Raw genomic sequence first — 25,110 nt, 5'->3', positions numbered from 1 at the left:
GCATTAGTATATATTTTTATATTGTTGTTTTATTTATTTTTCATATTATATATATATATATATAATATATATATATATATATATATATATATGTTATGAAGATGTATATGGCAATTAAGCTACACAGAATATTCCGTATTTCATTCTTGTGAGAATTTGTCAGGCTTATGAATGAGAGGAAATGCGGAATATTCTTTGTAGCTTAATTGCCATATATATTCATAACTTATTACCTAGCTCTACTTATGTATCGAGCACTGTTGAAATAAGTACTGAAAAATTTACAAATAAAATTATATCTTTGTATATTTATGTGATTAAATGAAGTAATATATATATATATATATATATATATTACACACACATATATAAACTGTTTGTTATTTCTCCATTTAGCTTTAATTCTTGAATGGATACTCTAGATCAGCGGTTCTCAACCTTTTTTGACCCATGGACCCCTTTTCCCTTCTTTTTTTTCTTGGTGGACCCCCTTATAATTTTTGGTCATAAAACAATATTCTATTTCTCAATATAATTTTTTGAGCTTTAAATAAACAAATAAATATTATATAATTAAACTTTATTTTTAAATGAAAACTAATTTAATGCAAATAAAGTATTTTACAATTATAATAATGAAAACTTGATTAACGCTAACTGTTTTTCGTGTTTTTCCTTTTGTAAATTCACGTAATGGAATGTGTGTGTGTGTGTGTGTGTGTGTGTGTGTGTGTGTGTGTGTGTGTGAAAAAATTGTAAACACTTGTAAGACAATGTCACTGGAGAATCGGATTTACTGAAATAAATTGAATATTCAAAACTGACAATTCATTTATAAGAGAGCAATTCATAGGTCACGTGACCAAAGTTTCGCAGTAATGGTTTAGCTACGCGTTTATAATTTCAAAAAATTTAAAAAATTTATTCGCAAAAATGTCAAAATTTTTCACAGATAAAATTGATTGAAAATCGCCCCCCAAAATTTGATTTTCGCCCACTAGGGGGCGATTCGCCCCCGGTTGAGAACCGCTGCTCTAGATTATGAAAGTTAATCTGTTCTAATCAATTTTTTTTTTTTTTTTTTTTGTTTCTTTCTGTTTGTAGGAAGCCGATAGCAGTTCATCTTCACCGGAAGTGAAAAAAAATCGAGATAGAAATACAACTAATGGCAATGGGAACAAATTTAACCAAGCAAATGGTTCTGAATCTCCAAAGGTTTCACAAAGGTAAAAATAAAATCTTATTTCAGGAAGAGTACAGAATTTCTGGCAGTTTGGGCTCCGAGACAGTGTTCATATAATAATTGTAGACACTTGTACCCAATTGTGTTATGTGTTAAAGGTCAGCTGAAGACGATGGCATTTCATAATTGATAATTATCACCTTTTGCTATGGGTAAAACATAAGAAGTGAACAGGAAGCCACAAAACTTTAGAATATGTTATTTGTTCAATAATCTCTAATGACCACTTAAAAATACAAAGGATAAACTGAAAGAATACCTGACTCAAAGTCCGCACTAAACTGTGTCTAGTCAGATTTGGTTCCTGATATTAAACTTCATCCGTAATTTAACTTTCGGCAAGTGTGTTTCAGATTTTCTGTATTATGTTTAAAAAAAAAAAAAAAAAAAAAAAAAAACTTTTTTTTTTTTTTCAAAAACTCAAATCCCATTGTTGCAATCTGACAGCTTAATCATGTTGACACACTGGTTTTCATTAGATCACTGAAGTTAAGCAATGTTCAGCTTGGCCAGTATCAGATGGGTGGCTATTTGGGAATACCAGGTGCTGTATATAGGAGGATGTTAGCACCTCCATGCCAGAACTGCAAAAGCCTAATATCGTCGTCATCTCTTCTGACCAGGATATATATGCAACTGTGGACTGCTTTTGAAATTAATATTCCCTTGACATTTCCTCTTTTGGAGGAAGTCAGTTAAACACACCTAGGGTAAATGCTGCTTGCATACATACATATAATCTGACAGTACTATATTTGCTAGAAAAATTCAGGTTTCAATATTTCAAAATAAAAAAAAAAGAACTTTTTTATATTTTATTCAAAAAAAGTAATATAATAAAATATTTGATTGCTTATTTTTCAAAAGTACTTTATTTAAAATAGAAAACAAAAATATTTTATGATCCAAAAAAAATTAAACCACCCATTTGAATTATTAAAATAAATTCTTTTGTAAAAGAAATTATTTAAAATTGCAACAAAACTTGTATTATTTGCATTCTTCAGACTACTGTCCTCATCTGGAGTGTCATTTTCACATTTTGGCTGATCTAACCTCCGTACTGAATTGATATGTTTCTGAATTTTTGAGATGAGGATTGGTTATTTATACTATTTTGGATTCTTTGGACTACTGTTCTCATCTTGAGTGTCATTTTCACAACAAAAGCGACATTGATTACATCGATCAAAACATAAAAATGACACTCAAGATGAGAACAGTAGTCGAAAGAATCCAAAATAGTATAAATAACCAATCATCATCTCAAAAGCTCAGAAGCCTAATACTATAAAACTTTTCATGATTTTCTTTAAGACTTATTTTTAACAGAAATAAGAAGTCTTTAATATCAGGAACCAAATTTGGCTGAATGGCATTTACTGCAGACTTTCTGAATTTTTGGGATGAGGATTGGTTATTTGTATTATTTAGATTCATCAAACTGCTGTTGTCATCTTGAATGTGGCTGACCGAAAAATACAATTGTGAATTACTTAAGACCTTTATCCAGTCATGGAACGAGAGCATACTACTCCCGTGAAGTAACTAAAGGATTCCATTCAAAATTCTGTCCAAATTCCCGAGTTCAACAATATACACCTGAAGAAGGTTGAAGGCTACATTGATCGAAACGTTGTGAAAATCATACTCAAGATGGAAACAGTTGTCGGATGAATTCAAATAATACGTTTGAGTTGGTTATTCTGTTTTGCCACACAAGGTTTATAATTTTCAAACAAACTTTATTTTAAACAATAATCCAAATTATTAAAATAAAAAAATAAAAAAGCTTTTCACTCCTGCCAGTATCCTGCATCTCTACAAAACCATTATATATCGGTGTATGGAGTACTATTATCACATCTGGGTTGTTTTGTTTTTTTTTTTTGTTTTTTTTTACATAGGCATCACCACATTATCAAGGCGCAGAGGCCACTCAAAGATAAGGGTTAAAGAGTGTACAGTAGAAATTGGTCAATATAGTAATCATTAGTAATGAAAATTTGGTAAATTTGATAACTTATATGGAACGGCTCATCAAGAACTTATTAACTTTAGACTTGAACACAACCATATTGTAGTCAGCCGGAAAGCAGGAAAACGGAAGACAATTCCACAGGCGTGCAGTTCTAAGAAAGAAGCTTTGTTCATGGAATCTACGTTTAGGTTTAGGCACAGATAAAGAGTGGGGGAAATTATTGATAGTGTTTACAGCTAGACGAGTGTTTCTTGTGAAAGTTTGGCGAGGGGGGACCATAGATTGAAGCTCAGTTGAACACTTTCCATGAAAATAACGATACATCAGACAAACTCGCAACATCTCTTCTGTGAGATAGAGGTTGCAAGGAGGAGAAAAGGACATCTCCTACGAGGCTACGAAGTCTATTTTGAACTCTATCAAGGCAGGCCAAGTCCTTTCTAGCAGCTCCTGCCCAGATGTGGCAACAGTATTCCATCCTTGGACGTACCTGGCTCTTATATAGATAGAGAATAGCATCAGCAGTGAGATATCTACCGGATCGATAGAAAGATCCCACCATTTTTCCAGCGGCCTTGGCAACAGATTTGATATACGTGTTCCATTTAAGATCAGGAGTAATGGTCAAGCCCAGAAGCTTGTCAAAACTTGAGGCCTCCTGAAGACGAGAGTCATTCATTTCAATTGATGACAAATGTGGATTAGAATGTTGATGATGTAAAGAGAGAAGCTTGGTTTTAGATGCATTAAAAGTAACCAGCCACTCCTTTCCCCATTGTACTACGTGCTCAAGATCAGAGGAGAGAGAATTGGAGAGAACTTGGTCGTTTACTGTCTTAGATGTGCTACCATAAATGGTAGTGTCGTCAGCATAAATGTCTACAAATGATGTAAGGATATGATTTGGAAGATCATTAATGTAGATCAGGAAAAGAGTTGGGCCCAGGATGGATCCCTGAGGGACACCGGCATTAATACTGTGAGCTTCTGATTTTTGCCCCTCAACTACTACTCTTATGAACCTATCAGAAAGAAATGATTTAATAATTGAGAAGACATTTCCAGCTATACCATAGCTAGCGATCTTATGAAGTAAACCTTTATGCCATACCCTATCAAAGGCTTTAGATATGTCAAGAGCAATTGCCCTAGAAAGATTGCCACCGTCGAGAGATTTGCTAATCCTATGCGATATAACTGTAAGGACATCTGCTGTAGATCTAGCAGAACGGAAACCATATTGAGTGTCACTAAGAAGGTTATTTTTGTTGAGATGGTTGATTACTTCTGTATTTAACACAGATTCTAGCAACTTACTCATGACGCACAGGAGACTTATTGGCCTGTACTGAGAGGGGGATGAGCGATCACCTGAATTCTTAAATACAGGGCATACTGATGAGATTTTCCAGGGAGATGGGAAACTATTCTCCTTAGGACAACGTTTAAACAGTTTTGTAAGTATGGGCGCTAGTTCAGGTTGAAGTTTTTTGAGTACTATAATTAAAATACTGTCAGGGCCAGTTGCTTTACTCGAATCAAGGTTTTTGATTAGCTTCGCAACATCACGTACAGATATACACTTGTGCCCGATATTATTCATACCCCTCGGATCTTTGAGATTTCTATAAGAATATTGCTCAAACCAGAAGGTAGACAATATTAAAGGGATTTCAAACAATAAATCAAGCATAAGCATTTAATTTAAACTCAACAAATAAATAAATTATGCAAGTTTGAAGCATTATACTAAGAAAAACAATAATGGCACTAGTTCAAAATTATTCATACCTCTCTTACTAATAGTCAATAGCATGCCCTTTATTCTTAATAACTGCCTGTAACCGTTTTGGATATTTATCAACAATGTTTTTACAATCATCAACACTGATTTTTGACCATTCTTCAATGCAGTAGTTCTCTTAATCCCTCAAATTTCTAGGTTTCCGCTTTTTAACCCCAGTTTTCAATATGTGCCAGAGGTTTTCGATAGGGTTCAGGTCAGGACTCTGGCTAGACCATTCCAAAACATTAATGTGATTATCCTCAAACCATTTCTTGACTATTTTGGCAGTATGTTTTGGATCATTATCCTGTTGAAGTATCCAGTTTGGTCCTAAATGGAGCTTCTCCGCATCCTGTCTAATGTTTTTCTGGAGTATCTCCAAATATTGCTCCTTCTTCATGGTTCCATCTATCTTGACCAAACTACCTGGACCACTAGCCGAAAAGGATCCCCAAAACATTAGGCTACCACCACCATGTTTCACCGTGGGTATAGTGTTCTTTGGGTTGTAAGCTTCTCCTTTCTTCCTCCAAACGTAAGAAGCATCCATATGGCCAAACAATTCAATTTTTGTTTCGTCAGTCCACAAAATACTTGAGAAAACGGACTCTGGAGAATTCACATGGGTCCTAGCAAACTTTAGACGTGCTGCAAGGCGTTTTCCGGTGTGCAATGGAGTCCTTCTTGGTCTTCTTCCTTTCAGACCATTTTCATGCAGAGTCCTTTGCAATGTTTGCCTTAATATTTTTATGCCAGAAGACTCCAGATTTTCTAAAATGTCCTTAGTAGTGGTGGTTGGATTTGCATTAACACTTCTTACAATATTCCTGGTGGCTCTAGCAGACAGTTTCCTTTTCCTTCCTCTGCCAATCAAGTTGTTTGTTGTGTGGTGGCTCTGGAATTTTTTGATGATGCTCTGTACTGTTGCTGTAGGGACCTCAAATTTCTTGGAAATTGACTTGTAACCTAAACCATCCTTATGTGAATTCACAATTTTAGTCCTAAGATCATTACTAAGCTCTTTTTTCTTCCCCATTCTAATAATTTTTATTCTTTTTTTGGTTTTCAGTTGATATCATTTTAATTTCTGAAAAATGCAAAAAACGAAATGAAATTAATCAAAGGTTGTATAAAAGCATTCAAAATAAGAATCAAACAGGAAACAAACAGTCAGAAACTCGATTAATACTGAAAAATAAGGGGGTATGATTATTTTTGAACATTGCAGATTTTATAAATAGCTGTATATTTCTTTTATTACAAGTATCCCGAGATTTTAAAATGACGAAAATGATCAGAAGAGGTTTATTAAGAACATGTATCAATATGGACGTAAACAATAAATTCTTACAAAGCTACACCTAATAAACTCAATTTTCAAGAGGGGGTATGAATAATATCGGGCACAAGTGTATGTATATCACATAGTGTGTTTTCTGATACAGGAGGAAATATTGGTACACCAATTACTATTTTTCAAAATTAACAAAATTATAGTTTTATAACAATTTGATTCAGTTGATAATTTAATGGCTAAACGATACTGTAATAATTATATTAAACTTTTAAAGTCATTTTTTTCTTATTTTTTGTTTAAATAAATGGTATAGATTTAAAAAAATAAAAATAAAATGCAGATTAAAATAGTGTCATTGCATCAAATCTGCATTTATCTGTCACTTTGTTAATCAATTGGTAGGATTCAATATTTTGTGTATTTATTTTTATTCAAAATGTCTACGTCTAGTGAAATTGAATATTGTGCACAGAAATAAAGATGTGAACTTTAATTATAATAGTAATGGATCCCTAATTACCTCAACCTCATCTATTTTACTGATGCAGCTGTAGGCCATTAAAAAGGCCAGGCTTCTTAAATAGAGTTGGAGATTGCATAGTAGTCGCATGTTTTGGGGTATTATTTTCTCTTTATGTGATTGGCAAAGTTTAGCACTGAGTAATTGGCCCATCGACAAATAGAATGGCCTGGTGTATGACTACAGTTTGCTGGACTAGTTCTTCAAGGCATGTCCAAACAGTTAGTCAGGCCATAGACTGATCCCATCCAACGCACCAGCCTAAAACTGGAATCTGCCAAGATGTGTGATGCCATTTCCTCTTTTATGTAAAGATTTCTGTTGGATGTTTTTAATTCCTTTTCATTTCTGTGAAGTATTTCCTGTTAAAAAAAATAATTTTATCATATACGCTTTTTGTGAATTGGAGGGGCATTTTATCTAGCTGTTTCAAACAGGGAATTGGAGGGACTGCAACTAAAACTTTAATTGTAATAGCTACAGATCCCCAATCATCTGAACCTCGTCTATTTAAGTGCCCATTGTAAGTTAATATTTCCAGTTATTTAATTTTTTCAGACTACCATTCTCATCTTGAGTGTTATTTTCCCAACATTTCAGTCGATGTGACTTCTGACCTTCTTCAGTACATCTAAAAAACAAAATGGGTTTAAACTTCTTAGCTTAACTAGAATTGTCCATGGCTTGGAAAAAATTCAGTTGTAAAGTTACATTCTTTTGGTGGTTGAAAGTTCAATCCTCAGTGTGTGTGATATTCAAGATACAGTTGCTAATTACTTAGGACTTCTGCCCAGCAGAACAAGAGCATATTACCTGTATGGATTAAATAAAGGGTTCTATTACAAATTCTGAGCAGATTCCAGAGTTCGGCAAGATACACCTGATGAATGTTTGAATGGCGAAACATTGCAAATAACACTGAGAACAGTAGTCCGAAGAATCTAAATAACACAAATAATTAATCCTCATCTAAAATATTCAGAAACATAATATTTCCTGTTGAAGTGGGTATCAAGTTGTTTTTGAATGCAGCCATGTTTGAGCCTACGACGAAATCCCTCGATTTTAAAGCAGAGTTGAGTGACTGATCAAATGGATATCATTGATGATCATCTTGTCAACAATTTCAAAGTTCAGATCGATTGTTGATGCTAGAAAAGGTATGAGTTTATGATATCATTGAACTCCCCCCCCTTTCTAACTATGTTAATGAATATCTACACATGTATATAGAATATTTTGATTTATTTTTTTAGTTAAAAACATATATATTTATCTTATTATTTTTTTAATTTTTTTTTTTTTGCCAAGGAAAAGTTTTGCTGTGCCATCGTAAGTGGATCAGTCATCTTTTTTAGTCTTGCATTCTCTTTCTTTTCTTACCATTCCCCATCAAACCTTCTTTCTCATTCATCCACCAATCTATTTCCTACCCCTATCTACTCCAAAATATAATAACTCATTGTCAAACCTTTAAAATAATTGATAAATTTTTACCCATTTCCATTTCATTTAGAAATTAATTGCTTTTTTTATTTAAATTTATCCAAATTGACTGCCAACTCTTTAATTTGAATAAAGATTGTTTGTAATTTTAACACATTTACCCTCCACCACTGTTATTTTGTTCTTTCAAAGTACATATATCAATAAAATTGTGTGATAACTTCTTGCCTCTATGTGATTTACATATTATTTTTGTTAATATTATTCCTTTATTTATTGAAATAAAAAATGCAGTAATATAAAATTAAATTATTATTTAATTCTACTTTTTAAAAAAAATGACAAAATTGGAACCACAATTGAGCATTTCAGTTTCTTTGTAAACAATTTTAATATTTTATTTAAAAAGGGAATGACTTGTTCTATGTTTATGACCCTTCAAAATTGGACATGCATTAGGTAGCATTTAAACTATTGAATAGATCATTTCTGGCTCTAAAACTCTTTAAAAAAAATCCTCATGTATGTATTGAAAATTTTGGAAGCTATTTGCAGCCAATTATTTTAGTTAAAAAAAAATACCTTCACAAAATTAGTTTTAAAGCAATTTCATTCATTTAATAATTGAATAACCATGCCATACCATAATTGAATTAAAAGAAAAATTGGTTAAATAATGGCATAATCTAAAACAAGCAAAACAAAAAAAATTTAAATTTACTTAAAAAAAAACTATTTCAAAATAGAATTACACCCATTCCCCAAAATATAGTTTCCAAATTTGAAAACATAATACATTTCAAAATTTAAAAAAATCAAACAAACAAAAACGGTGAAATCTTAGTTGCTAACCCTATAGTATTGTCATTCAAACATTGAGATGGTTGGGGAGGGGGATAAATTTACAGTAAATAGAAAACTTATGCCCCTAGGAAATAAATTAAAATATTCTTAAACTCAGTTTCAATAGGTTCAAAAGTAAATTAGTTCAAATCATTGTTGATTTTTTTTTTTTTTTTTTTTTTTTGCCTGAGTGTAATGCATAACTGGAAACGTGAAAAAAAAACCCATAGAAGTTAGAAAAAAAAAGACTGAGAAAAAATAGGGGAAAAAATTGTCACTTAAAAATGTTGATATTTTGCAAGATATTTTGAGTGTAGGACAAGTGATTAATGCCTGGTGAGGTTTTTGAGTTTGTTATGCTAGGTTCAAACATATAGCTTCATATTGACACTTAACGTATTTATTGAAAATTTTGGGCCTGGTAATGGAAAATCTTTTAAAAAAAAATTTTTTTAAATGTCAGCAAAAATGGCTGATTTTTTTTTTTGATAAAGTTTTTACTGTGAGGCAAAATATTTTTTAAAAAAAGTACACTGACCAGAATTTTAATAAATCAAACATATTCTGAATCAGCGACTTACAGGCTACACATGAAGACCTAAATTTAAAAGTTTATTAAATTAGAAAAATGCGAGCATGAAAAGTAACATGGTTAAGCTTAAACATGGAAAAGTAAAGGACTAGTTGTTAAAACTGGAAAAGAAAAAGACGAGATATTCTAGTAAAAAGTATAATAAATTTATAACTTAAAATATTGCAGCATTAAAAATTGGTTACATAATGTTATAAATTGAATTTTTAAAAAAAATTCTTAATGCTGCAATATTGTAAGTTATAAATTTATTATATTTTTTGTTAGAATATCTTGTCCTTTTCTTTTCCAGTTTTAAGAACTAGTCCTTTACTTTTCCATGTTTAAGCTTAACCATATTACTTTTCATGCTCGCATTTTTCTATTGTAATCCATGATTTTTCCAGGCTTCTAGTAAATTCACTTGTACTTTGTTTAATTTCAGTCTTATTTTTTTGCCCCCACAAACATAACATACACATATGTAATAACAATATATGGCACTCGTCTGCTTTCAATAAAATCCCTCCAATTATCCCCTTTTCATTCTCTCCGTTTCACTTGTTACTTCTCTTTTTGTGAGAGCAGTGAATTGGTAGCAACAGTAGTCGCTGAAGCAACATGGTTGCTATTGAAACCAGTCATAAAAAACGTCGCTCACCTACTTACATTTTTTATGATTTTGAACACCAGTAAATTCATCCTAACTTTTGTTTTACTGAACAAAAATTGAAAATTTTTTTCATAATATAGCAGAGAAGATGATCTATAAACTGTAATAATTGTTGGAAATTTGGTTGAAAAATGAGTGAGCGGTGAAGCTTTAAACTAAACTCTCACTTAACCATATATTCAAACACGGTAATGTTTGAATGATATATTTTTTTATGCTGACCCCCTCCCCCTAAAAATGTAGCCAATAGCTTGAATCCTGTGTTAAACAAAATCAGTTTATTTGTGAAATGGAGTTAACAAATCTAACAATGAAATGAAATATCAAAAAAATGGAAACAAATAAAAATGTAATTCTTTATTATCCCTTTTTTTTTAAAACTAATGCTTCCATTATTTTAATTTTCTAAATATTTTTTTAACATGGCATAATATCTTTGAAGGATTGTGAGATTTGTAATGGAGTGGGTTTATAACGGCAGTAGAATGTAATAATAAAAAAAAAAAACTGAACATAAGTAGTGTTTTTATGCAAAGAATATCTATTAAGAATGTGACACATCTTGTTGAGATGTGTTGTGTAATGCTAAAGAGTTTTGAAAATTAAGATTCACTCAATTTCATTTTGATAACAATACCATTGCATATTTAACAATGAAGAGAAACACTTTGTATTGCTTTGTTTTGTTTTTTAATAACCCGCTTGTATTTATTTCATATCAGAAAAATACCTGTCCCAGGACGCCTAAAATGAATTCCTCCGACAAATATTTTTCACCACTTTTATGCCCCTTTACAAAGATAAAAATAAAGATATCGTAAACATTTTGACTACAATAAGGCTTAAGGACTTTTAGAAGAAATTGAAATTCAAGGAATCTTACTTAATTGGTGTTGTATGACTATGGATCAAATTCAATGCAAATCTGAAATCTTTCCCCCCCCCCTCAGAATTGTTCATTTCTGGAACACAATATAACAGCTGCTTCCCAGCTGACTATAACAGTCAGTTTTAAGTTCAACCTGAACAGTTTCTTGATGAGTTGTCCTCTAAAATAAATTAACTCATCTAATTTCCACCATCACCAGTGCTTATTAACTCTTATCCTTGAGTGACCTCCAGACTTTGATATGGTAAAAAATAGAGGGTTTATCCACATTACCCCCACCCCACCCCAAAAAAAACTTTAAATACTTCAAAGAAATTAAATTTAGAGAATATTTATAAATTAACATTAAATACCTATTGCCAAAATTCACATAAGTTGGAGATTTTTGATTTTTCACAAAATGCATCTACTTCCTTTTTCCTATTTACATAAAACTAAATTGAACTAAATATAGCCCATGTTTGGACTGCATACACCCAGCAGCTGTTGTGCAAAACTTATAATGATCAGTTAATAAATTTACGAGTGAATCTTGTACATATAAGTAAATATACTTTCTAGAGATGGAAACAGATTTTTTTTGTTCTGTTTTTATTTTTGTCCCCCCCCCTTCCCTATATTACCATCTAAATAGGTTAGTTATTTAAATCAAGTGCTCTCTTACATTTTCCTACCAGTTCTCTCCCTTTCTTTTTTTCCTGACAATTGTCTCCCTTTCTTTTTTCCTGACAATTGTCTCCCTTTCTTTTTTCCTGACAATTGTCTCCCTTTCTTTTTTCCTGACAATTGTCTCCCTTTCTTTTTTCCTGACAATTGTCTCCCTTTCTTTTTTCCTGACAATTGTCTCCCTTTCTTTTTTCTGACAATTGTCTCCCTTTCCTTTTTCCTTCTCAATACTTCAAAACATTACTTGCGATCCTGACACTTTTAACATAATTCCACTCATTAATTTATACTAATGCTATAATAAAATTCTTTTATACATTAATTCATTGAAAAAATCGAACAAGATAAATGTATTTTAAGTATAGGTAATTTATGCATGTGTCGGAGTCTCATAAAATATTTGCGACTATACAGCAGATAGTATTGATGAACACAACATAAATCTTAAGGAAAACACTCGAATGTGTGATCTAATTTGCATGGATTACAAATGCTAACCATCCGCACAGGGAAGTGCAACAAAACAAAAGATGGAAGAAATGCCACATGAAACTAACAAAACAGAAACTACAAGAAATCTTATAAACTGTCTCCCTTTTCCTAAAAAAAAATGTCATTAAACACAAAATATTCATAAAAGGGTTAAGAAGAACAGAAGGATCACGGAGTAGGGAAAAACACTATCCAGACCTCCACTTAATGAGTGTGAGGGGTACAGGAACTAAGGCTAATGACCACCCAAATTCCAGTGCATATCAATGGTCGTTGTCAGCGAGAAATCAATGATAAACGGCTGTTACGATAGCACAGAAGTTAGTGAAGGTTACTGAAAGAGGTTGCGAGAACTAGAGATCTGGGGGCACTTGCTGTCAGCTAGACTCCAGAAAACACTGCAAGTTATTATCAATGAGTAATCTCTGATAATGGCCTGTGTGTGAACTAATGATGATATAATTTTCTACTATATAAAAGGAACTTTGTGCGTTTGTTCCCTATGGATTCGAAAACCATCCAGCCAATTTTATGAAATTTTACACCAAGTTACTTTCTGTGCATGGCCGTGCTCTTAGATAGATTTTATATCAGAATGTTTTCAATAATTCCAATGAAAGAAAGAACGGGCGATTTTGACTAAAGTTAACACTTTACACAGATTAATATCACAAGTAATTTGGGAAGGGTTATTACCACACAAGCAGAAAGGCCTGGTATATAAAATCAAGAGGATGACTAGAGCGCATTCAAAATGAATGTTTCTGTTCAGAGTACAACTGAAGCATGATACTTAACTTTTTCTTTCTAAACTTTAATTCAAGCTATTATATATAAAAAATGATTTCATAAAATGAACAGGAGTTTCTCTACAGTGCAATGTAGACTACAACATATTGTGGACGGTTATTGCAGGGGAGGCATGTGAAACTTCCTTCTGGTGCACCACAGTGGGTCCCCAACTAGAGCAGGCAATCAATCAATTAGATTATTGAAAAATTGACAATTTCATCTGATTTCGATGACAATAAAAATATGATAGTGTAAAACATCTGTTGATCATTATTCAATCCCAGGCAACATCAGGTCTCCTTGCTAGTAATCAAATAAAAACGATATGGCAATGAAATATAATTCAAATTTAAGTGAAATATTGTGGATAATTGTGTGTGCGAACTTGTGATTGTAATAGTTTACATGCATGAAGAACTTTCTACCCATGATAATGTCAGTGTGTACGAAGTGTCTGCTTCATCGTCAGTAATGTGTTGGACAAGGTTTGCGCACGCGCGTGTGTGTGTGTGTGTACTAAGTAGTCATAACGGTATGATAATAGTGCTAGTTTGTTTAACTGAAATGCCAAAACTGGAAGTCGTTTCGATGTTCACGTGTTTAGTGAATGCAGTCGTGTGTGTGCAGATAAAACTGGTACTGCTTCCCCTACAGAGAATCCAAGATTCAAAGTTCGTGAATCATGGTGGAAGAAAATGATGCTTGGTCCAACGTGAAGCCCCAGGGTGCATCATGGGCATCTGTTGGTGAATTTACTATGTTCATCTGAGTGCAATATTTGTAGACATTTGCATTAGGGGGACATTCTTTTACATCTAACTTATCCTTTGACCGGTTGTTGGGTAGGTGTTCAGTTCATGCCTGCACATTGTCATTTTTTAGAATGAGTCAAATTAATAACATTAACTTTTCGTTAATCTTGACGCATAGAAATCATTTTAACTGGATGAATTTTTTACACATCTTGAGTGTTATTTGCATAACATTTCGGTCTCAAGAACCTGTCGCAATAAATAAAGTATGAGGTAAAATTCAGCTTACAAATTATTAAAGACTTCTGCCTGTCATGGCTGACCGAACAAAAGTATGCTACATTCGTGGATTAAATGTACAAAATTTTGTGCAAATCAATGAATTCGATGGAAAGATTCCTAAATCTGATGAGACACAACTAAAGAAGGTTGGAGATTAGTGCAAATTGTATCAAATCGGAAAGTTAGCATTGAACAGATTCAAAGAGATTCAATAACGCGATTCTGGGATCTGATTGGTTCGTTCTTATCTCGTCTGGCTATAAATATATTCGTCCAAATTTTTGTGATTATAACCTAGTGCAATTATACCAAAAATACAGGGTGGAACGATAACCCCCCCCCCCCAAGAAAACAACACTACAGCTTTATTTTAAAACTTTTATTGAAAATTCAATCTTTTTGTTTTATTACCATTTAATGATTAGCAGACCTGAAAAATTGTCTCTTGGTGCTGCCCTGATTAAGTTTAAGAATAATCTCTGGATTATTTTGATAGACATTATCTTTCAGAAACCCTCACAGATAAATAACCTGTGATGTTACCATTTAGTGAATGTAAAACTTATTCAGGATGACACCTGATAAGATGATCACCAAAGTTTCCCCTACATATCATTGAATGGTGAAAAACCAAAACCTGTTGGCTATTCATGATGAAATTTGGTGGACAAGTCAGACATATATTGTATTTACAAAATATATTTTTACATATTCTCAAAAATAGGAATTATTGTCTTATGTTAAATGTGTTGTTATTAACTACAAGTAAATTATATAAAGCAAATGTTTGAATGACTGACGGAAAAATCATTTATTTAGGCACTAAGAAGTCAACACCCAATTAGTGTATGATCGTTTCTGAGACAATATAAATTTTGAATAAAGTTGTATTTTCAGCACCAGGAGTATTCATTAAATAGAAACCTTAAATATACAATCAGCACCAACATGAGGTTATCAAAAGGTTATTCAGCAAATGAAGCTTAAAAAAGAGGCAAATATATTCTACTCAGAGAAATGCTTATAAGGGCTCTATCATATATAATAAAAATTATAAAGATAAATATTTTCTTTATATTAAAATCTATTGCATTAATAGAAAGTTCAATATACTATATAGAGCAATTAAAAAAACAATTGAGATTGAAAATGAAAATTGAATAAATTACTATATGGATTAATCCCTCAAAAATTCAAACCAGAAATTATAATAAAGAAAAATCTATAACCCACATATGTATTAGGCAGTAAATCAGGATCTTTTCCAGAATTCCCCCATATTTAAAAACAAAGGCAAATCGATATGATGAAATGAAAATATCATATTCCAAAAATCGTGTAAATTGGACAAGTAGTTTTATTTTTTAAAATTGGTCAAGTAGTTTTATTTTTTTTAAAAAGTCAAACTTTATGAGTAACCGAAGTGCGGCTGTTTTGTCCACCTTTTTGAATAATCTTTAAAACAAAGGGAGATAACTCAACATAATTAAAACTTGCAAGATTAATGCTGTAATGTTGAAAAATAATTTTCTTTATAAAAATAAAGCTACTTGATAATTTTACATGATTTTTAGATTATGATATTTTCACGAGTATGTACATCAGATTTTTTTCGGCATTTTTGCAATCCTCTTCGTTGTGCTGAGGGAGATAACTCCATTTTACTTTATTTTTGTTCCGTTTTTCATACAAGAATTTAGGACGCTAATTGTTACTTTTTAGAATTTAAGAATTAATTTTCAACTACTTTTTTATAAAGGAATTGTAAAAGAAATAAATGTGCAATAAAAAGTGCGACAACTTATTAAAGATTTGAGTACGACATTGAACTAATCTTATAAAAATTTGTTACATTAAAATGTAACAGTTTTATAACATTCAAGTAATTGTAAAAGAAAGGATTTTTTTTTTTCAAATACAAAGTTTGAACATTGCAAAAATCATTAAAAACCAAACAAAAGAAAAAGTGATGCTATTTGTAAAGAAATTTTTTTTTCTTAAACAAAACATTCAAGAAAAGAAAAAACATTTTCTCAACTACTTTATTTAATTTAACAAAATATATAATCTATTATTTTTTTATTAAAAAAGAAGGAAAATTACAATATTGTTGCATTTTTTCATTTTTGTTTTGTTATAAAACATTAAATTAAATAAAGGAGTTGAATATTGTATTCAAATCTTTAATAAGTTGTTGCATTTTTATTTTTTCGATTCCTTGAAGTCGCATTAGCAGTAGGGAGAAAAATGCAGTTGAAAAAATAACAATTCCTCTGTACGTAGCGTCCTAAATTTTCATATGAAAAACAGAACAAATCTATTTAGTAAAATGGAGTTATTATGATTATTGCGAAAGTGCCAATTTTCTTTTAGTTTTGTTATACTAAAATATAGAGGAAATTCTTGAGAAGAACCGTTAATAATTATTGATATGTGTCTGATTAAAAAAAAAAAAAAAAAAAAGAGGTAATTTTTTTTTAATTTAAAGAGGAGGCAAATTTGCATGCTTCTATGAAACTTATGCATTTGAGAGACAGTGTAGACCCCACAATATTATTGTAAGAAAAAAAACAAAAAAAAACTAATAGAAAAAATTAATACCAACGTTGGATTTTTCAAATTTTTACTCAAGAAAAGTTGTTTGATCTTGGTTTAGAGCTTTGATTTTAATTGCATCTCCAAATAAGAGAAACAGTCACCATAAAAATAGGGTAAAGATTACACTTTTAGTAACCTTGAATATTTTAATCTTGAAATATCCTGCTTCTCTCTTGTTGCTAATTGTTTTACTTGTATTTTGCAGACAAAAACTTTCATTAACTGGTCAAGAAACTGTGGCCGTGCCAAATGGAGGCAGCAGCATTTCCGGTGATTTTGAATTGCTGAAACAGGAAATTCTTGCAGAAATGAGAAGAGAACTTCAGAAAGTTAAAACTGATATAATTGAAGGTAAACTCAATAAAAATGGTGAACATTTTTTTATCATATATTGCAAACCAGTCGAGCTTAAACTGTGAAAATCATTAAATATTAGTGTTGAGACGATTAGTAGGAATCATTATCAGGAATCAGAAAAATCGGAACTTTGGCAGGGTCTTAGAAAAATTTGTGCCTATTTTCCAATGGCAAAAACAATTCTTTTATGTTATTTTTTATTTTATTTATTTATTTTTTTTTTTGTTTAAAACTTAATTTTCAATTGCTGGTGCTAATGTAATGGAATGTGTATGAGCATTTGTGAGAAAATCAGCAGCAGCTGAAGGATAGTGGAATAGCGAAAATATTAGCAGTAGCAGCCATTAAAGGACATACGCAAATTAGCAAGTGTGTGCAAACGTGCGTCACAAGAAAAGGAGAGAAAGATACACCATGTGGTTGAGAAGAGAAGCAAAGTGCGTGCCAGGCAAGATGGATGTGTAAACATAAGGGCAAGAAATGTACTGATGATGAGGAGACTTTTAAAAAGCACACGACTTTTGCAAGATAATGAAATGCATTGTTTTGGAAGAACCACGAATAAATGCATTTCATTTGCAATTTTTAAAAAATGCTGGGTCAGATTTTTGTTTCTTTCATTTGTTTTTGTGACGTTACGCTAATGATGAATGTTTTTTGATTTTAAATTGCCAATAAAACTGAAGTCAATTCATCCCACGATCCCACCATAAACGTTATTTACATTTGTGAAAATATATGCACAAATTAGATGGGTTTTTACAATAATCTGGAAAAAAGTTTTAAAAAAACAAAAAAAAAAAACTTTATATTTTTATTTAGGTTTTAAAATGAATCGGTAATTGTATTGAAATCTGGGAAAATATTGAAATCGTCCCATCACTAATAGATATAGTGGCATTCTTTTCAGTTTCGACCTACAATATCTTGTTTAATTTTTTAGATTATTTTGATAAAATTTGGATGTAAACACAATGTAATCTTTTCAATTGTGTGTACAATTCTTTCTCTTATGTCATTAATAGTTTAACAAAAAATATAAATATGAAATCTGATAACAATCTCATAGGTGTGATATCACATGATCTCAGAGGTGTGTATTATCACATGATCTCGAAAGTGTGATATCATTTATACCAAATTTCAAGTAGATCTTAACAGTTGTAAAGTTATTATTGGACTGATGGACACGCATTTTTGATTGAATCCCTATTAGGCACCATAATCAAGTGTCTTCAGTCTCTCTGTACGTGGGTTTGTCAGGACAATCTGGCATGAGAACACTTTATCATACAAGTAAACCCTGACCAAATATTCAAAATACTGGGTGGAACGATAAAATTGTCGCCATAGAAAAAATGACATGATTCCATTTCAGTTTGATGAAAACCAGGTTTCTTTTTTTTGTTGCAGACCATCTACTACTTGGTCAGTTGTGTACAAATCCCAAGAGTGATAGGAGCCTTCTATCATGTCTGAAAATGACACAGTGTTCAACGAGCGAGATTAGAGATGCACCGCTGTACAATTCATGCTCTCTACTGATCCAAGTTATGACAACAGGACCATTGCCAGCACCCTCAAAATGCAAATCCAAATGATTCAACGCTTGAGGGCACAGCTCAATGAAATTTCCAGCCATGGTTATGGTCTTTGGTGTGGTTCCAAGTGAGGGCCACATCATGCCACCTCACATCTTCAAAGTTGACTTAAAAGTCAACACCAAAGTGTACCTGGATGTGCTGAAGAGTGTGGTGATCCCCTGTTGGAATGAAGTGGCAGCACAAGTCCAAAGAGACCCAGGCTTGGCTTCAGAAGGAGTGCTCTGACTTTGTACCCTTCTCTCACTGGCAGCCCCTCCTCCCTCGACCTGAATCCACTGGACTACTTTGTTTGGTCATACATCGAGAACATCACTAACACGACCTGCCACAATACCAAAGCCAGCCTGATCACTAACATCTGCTGAGTATTTGCCGAGCTCTTGCCGAGGCATGCTCCCAGTTCCGGACTCGTATCAAGGTGGTGATTGAGGCTGAAGGTGGTTACATTGAATATATGTCAGCTCTACTACATAATCAAGTTACCTAAATTGAGTTTTTCAATAAAAGTTTTAAAATAAAGTTGTAGTGTTGTTTTCTTTAAGGCAACACTTTTATTGTTCCACTGTGTCATATCGTATTCCAAATGTAAATAATATGACCTTGAACTATATCCATTGGGGAGTGTGGAGCCACCCTTTAATTACCATTGCTCCCAGGTCCACTCTGACCCGGAGTGATAGTATCTGTTAGAGTCCCAACTATGGGTTAAATAGAAACCGACTTGAAAACAACAAATATATTCTATTAAAAAAATTTTCTTCAAAATCTTTGGATTCGGCGTTAAATAACCCGAAAACGGTTGATATGCTGTAAAACAAAAACAACCGACCAAATATAAATAAGAACACAACTATAAATGGTGCACATTCTGCAAGTGATGTTACTTCTAGTAACAGCACTTAACTGGATGCTACACCAGACCAGATGAATTCTAGTCCTGGAATCTTCTGAATTTTCTGATCTATTTCCTGCTTTCTTTATTTCAGCTCATTTGACTTGATTGTTTTAATAACATTTATTCATTGTAATACATATCTTTTTGCGATAATCGGTTTTCGTTCTTTTTAGCTCTTTATATCAAGTAGCTACATGCCTTGTCTGGAGTGATTTCCGTTAAAAAAAGAACATAAAGATAAACTGTAATTTAGTTAAATGCTTTATTAACTCAACATCAGAGAAAAGAGAACTTTAATTGAATGCGATATATTTCATATAGAAATCAAGTGTTAGCTTCCAGAAAAGGTCCCTTGATTTCTGAGATCTAAATCCTATAAAATATTATAGGATATATTTTATTATCAATAATATTGATATACTATTGATAGCAAAATCTTTCCTATAATATAAGACGTGTTTATCTGCTAACAAAGGTGTTGAGTCCAATTTCTATTTTATTTGGTTCTTGTCCAGAATTCTCCCTATATTAAAAAAACAAAAATGAAAGAAAAATCTGTATAATGTACTCGTGATATCATATTTCAAAAATCGCGTAAATTGATCGAGTAGTTTTATTTTTGGAGTATGATGTTTTCATTTCATCATGTACACGTACAGCATAGATTTTACTTTATTTTTGTTTTTGTAATTCGGCTGAATTCTGGACAAGGACCTTTTCTTTTTCCTTTCCTTTGATTCTGTTATCTTCCCAAAGTAAATTTTTTTTTTTCTTTTTTCTCTTTTTTCAGCATTGCGCCAAGAAATTAATAACCGATAATCCTGACTGCTCTTTGGAGGGAAAGAAATTAAATGAGAGTGTAAAGTTAAGAAATGACCAATTTCTGCTGTGCAGGGGTCAACATAAATCTGCTACGAGTTTCCGTGTGACGACAAAATCAAAACGAAACACGTTTGATTGTCACCGGATGAAACTGACCACAACAACCAAAAAAAAAAAAAAGAAAAAAAAAGCAAAACAAAAAAAAAAAATGGAGAAGAAAATAAAGTAAAATTAAAACCATAATAAAACTTTAAAGAATAAAAAGAAAACTTAACCAAAAAATAATAATAAAAAAAAAAGAAAACCTTCTAGCTCATAAGGAATAACATACAACACTTCTAGGAAATTCTATTCTACATTAACAAAATAATACCTACCTTCCTTAATCTTTCACCTTACCCAGCTGGATTGGTTGACTCTCCTAACGTATTGGACAACGAATAAACCAACTGGTGTGTCTGCAAATTCGTATTCTAGTGACTCTTATATTCTTGACTTTATCCTATTCAGAAACTGCTGTTAGCTTTATTATAAATCCGGCAGCTCTTCCTCCTCCTCCTCCCCCTCCCCCCTTCTCCTCGAAACGATTTTTGATCAATGCCTAAAAAAAAAACATTTTTGCCTCAAGGTGGCACTGATGAAAATTTTTTTTTTTTTTTAATTTATTATTACCATTATTATATATTTTTTTTTTCTTTTTAAATATATCCTTTTGTTACCGAAAATGTGTATGCAAAATCAATTTAGCTTCTCAATGTGGAATTCATCTGCAAAATTTTAAACAACAAAAAAAATTTAATTGCAAAAAAAAAAAAAATTTAGATATCAATTTCAGTTTTGAGGTGTCCTCCTCCTCCCCTTTTCTTCTAACTCTCCTCCTCCTCTCTGATAAAAAATATACATTTGTATTAGATTATATATATATATATATATATATATATATAATGTGTGTGTATTCACACACACACATGTGCACATATATATATATATATATATATATATATATATATATATATATATATATATACATATAAAAACAAACGTGTGTAAGTATGTGCACATATATATATATATATATATATGTGTGTGTGTATTCACACACACACATGTGCACATATATATATATATATATATATAAAAACAAACGTGTGTAAGTATGTGCACATATATATATATATATATATATATATATATATACACACTTGAAGAACAACAAACTAATGATAATACAATATCATTGCTTCTCCCCCTTTGGGGGGTCTTGGGACCATTATCCCCCTTTTGATCAATCAGTTTTATGATAGATTTCTTATTTGGTATTATTATAACTAGTACGATTACTAAGAAATAAAAAGAAAAAGTTGTACAAATTAGTTCTTATTTAAAGAATTAAGTTAATTAAAACTTTTACTATGAATTAAAATGGGGTTTTACTGTTAAAAATATTCGATTAGTTAGATAAGAACTTAAAGCCAGAATTTATTTTCTATAATTATTTACCAATTATCTGTTATCAGGTAATCTTGCAGTATAGTTAACAGCTGAAAAAGTTGAGAAAAAAAAGATGCAATTAATAACTTTGACCAAACGCATTAAAATTTGATTTCCTAGTGACCTGTATACTTTTCAAGTGTGGAAAACTGATTGTATAATTTGTCTCTGAATTTGTTATTGTTTTAGCAAACACAAAAGAAAATGTTGTCCATAACAGAGCCAGTGGCAGCCATTTTGATACTCGTGTGATGATAAAGAGCTTTGAACAAAATTTTGAAAAAATAAAATTGCAAACAGTTGCCAATCCATAAAAGTATACAGATTGGTAGAAAATTAAATTTTATGCATTTGATTAGTTATTTGTTGTTTGTTTGTATGTATGTATGTATGTATGTATGTATGTATGTATGTGTGTGTGTGTATGCATATATATATATGTGTGTGCATGTATCTTAAATTTCTCGGCTGTTAAGATTATTGAATTATTATTACAAAGTGATCGTGAGAGTTAAAAAAAATTTTTCTGTAGAAACGATATATATATATATATATATATATATATATATATATATATATATATATATATGGGATAGAGTTAAAATCGACTATTTTTAAAAAATAATTTACATAAATGGCTATTTAAAACCAGCAAAGATGACAAAAAAAAATTATGATTGAAGAAGATAAATTTAACAAAAAAAAAAAGCTACAAAACATGGAAAATAAAACATTTGTCAGCAACCAGCCACTTCTTTATTGGGGGGAAAAAAACCCTTTCCCACCCCCACCCCCTAAAATATCCCAAAGAAAAAAAAAATGGCTGCATTACTGTCTCGACCCTGTTCTCTGCTTGTGTGCGCGTGTGCATGTATATAAAGGAACGAGTTAAAACAATGCTGATTCCTTGGTGACACAAAATTGTCAATTCTGGCTGCTAGAGAAAGAAAAAAATTTTAAAATTGAATAAACTTTGCTTCTTCTGAAGGGGGACTTTTTTTTTTTTTCTTTAATATAATTATTATTTTTATTATAATTATTCATAATTTTTGTATTTTCTGTAATCAAATAGATTTGATAACAATAATGAAAACTGTTGACAAATTATCAATTTATATAAGTCATTTATCTTTGACTAATATGTTACTGTATGCAATTATTATTATTACTATTATTACTACGACTACTATTATTATCATCATTATAAACAAACTGTGAAAGTATGTCCTTGGTCAATACATAACTTAAAAAAATATTCACAAAAATAAACACTAAGTGATATAAACTGAAGATGCTTGTGTATATATTTTTTCTTTCTTTTTTTTCTGTTATTTTTTTAAATTTTCTGTAAAGAGAAAAAATCAACACTTAGCAAAAGAAGTTGAGCAAAATCATCAAAAATAAAATACTTATAAAATATCAATATTGCTTTCAAATCAAATGAGCTTCAGTTTTTCCGATCTGCTAAAAGGATTACTTAATATTATATTTCTACTGCTTTATTATTATTATATCATTGTTATTATTATAGTGTTATTATTGTTTTATATTATTACTATAACTGCTATTATTAATAATAGTCTTGTAGTTAGGTATATTTCAATAATATCATTAAACCAGGAAAAAAAATTCTACATTTTCGATGAAAAAGAGGTAATTATGCAATGAGCGACCCATTTTTCTTTGATGTTGCCCTGGTATGCTGCAGTAGCTTATGTAAAACACTGGAACATACCGAGTGCAAATTTTAAAACAAAAAAAAAAAGCACAATAGAAAACCTTTATCACATAGCAGTTTCAAAAATAAAAATGGAAATACAATTAAAAAAAAATCAACCTTCGCTAAGTTTCATGAATTATTTATTTTATATAAAATGTGTAGCGACAAACAAAACTTTTTTTTTTTTTTTTACTAAGATTTTTATCAGCTAAAAACACACAGCACATTTATATTGTCGTTTGGTCAAGTGATTTTTCATTGGCTGAGCATTACGCCACATTCCCGTACTTTAGTACTTTACGTAAACTGCTGAAATATGCTGAGACGACATTCACGGAAAAACCGGTCGTTCACTGCATTGAAAAAAAAGCGTAGGGTGAAAGAAGTAAATAGTTTTCCTCCTCCTCTATTCCAAATACCCGTCTACTACCTCCAAAAGATACTGCATGTTTTTAGTGGCACGTAAAAGGAAAATAAACTACTTCATGCAGACAAGTTTTAATCTTCTTTTTAGTTTATAGAATTGTATGTTCGATTATCTATGTATGTCGACGAGTATATATCCACAGTCATAAATATCTATATACCTACATGTTGAGCACACCCATCCTCACATCCATGATGCAGCCAAACAAGTGCTTGCAGTTATTTTCACACATCGAATACCCATTCAACTTTCGACGCATGCACGCACTGATAAACCCTTTTTTTTTTCTTTCTTTTTTTACTGTTATTTCACCCAAAACAAACCAGTGAGATGCTACTACTTGAGACCAGATTTGCAGGCATAATATTTAGGGAGTTGTGCAGCGAGATGTCTGTTTATATTACACTTGAATTTCTGTATTTCAGTACAGTCTGGGAAGCAGGGGCCTGGGAAGTAATTCCAAAGTGCAGCATTCTTAGGGTAAAAGTAGAAGGCTTTACGGCATGTAGGGATTTCTACAGTGTAGGGGTGGGATTTTGCTGCTTGTCGAATTTGAAGGTATTGTCATCGAGGGCGTACTAGTGCTTTGAGTTCGTCAGAACATTTGCCATTTGAAATACATTTAAAACAGGCACAAGGATGCCATGTTTCGGCGATAGGACAGATTGGAGTTTAGTTGATAGTTCAGGATCTATTAGGTTGGCGACTCTTTTTTTAACCTTGTCTAGGAGCGAGGTGAACCCTAACCGATACACACGCTTTCACGCACACATTGAATACATCCGTTGACGCATCTAGTATTGTTTTGTTGGTTTTATATATTGTATCAAATAGTGACATTCTCTTTGTTTATTTTAAATGATTATTTAAAAATGTTTTTGATCAGGCTGTCTGGAGATACTGGCTTTCTGGCCTATAATACACCAAACATTGATATTGTTTTTGTTTTTTTTTACTTTCCAA

General features: G+C 31.5%; 1 protein-coding gene across 11 annotated transcripts in view; it reads left to right on the top strand.

The window, feature by feature from the left end:
- Positions 1-20,881, top strand: part of LOC145260601 (uncharacterized) — a 494,792-nt gene extending 473,911 nt beyond the window's left edge. For 6 of the 11 annotated variants that reach the window (XM_080118889.1, XM_080118883.1, XM_080118884.1 and 3 more), the window contains 4 exons: positions 1,105-1,226; positions 8,139-8,159; positions 17,037-17,182; positions 20,478-20,881. In XM_080118889.1, the coding sequence (XP_079975015.1) occupies positions 1,105-1,226; positions 8,139-8,159; positions 17,037-17,182; positions 20,478-20,506 (318 nt within the window). In that variant the 3' untranslated portion in view covers positions 20,507-20,881. The remainder of the gene's footprint in view (positions 1-1,104; positions 1,227-8,138; positions 8,160-17,036; positions 17,183-20,477) is intronic. The other 5 variants (XM_080118887.1, XM_080118891.1, XM_080118894.1 and 2 more) reach the window with 1 other exon arrangement.
- Positions 20,882-25,110: the final 4,229 nt, after the last annotated feature.

Source organism: Euprymna scolopes, chromosome 36 (assembly GCF_053919585.1).
Source record: "Euprymna scolopes isolate OS-2025 chromosome 36, ASM5391958v1, whole genome shotgun sequence".
NCBI classification, from domain to species: domain Eukaryota; kingdom Metazoa; phylum Mollusca; class Cephalopoda; order Sepiida; family Sepiolidae; genus Euprymna; species Euprymna scolopes.
The sequence above is the reverse complement of the archived record's forward strand: the minus strand, read 5'-3'. Positions and strand labels throughout refer to the sequence as shown.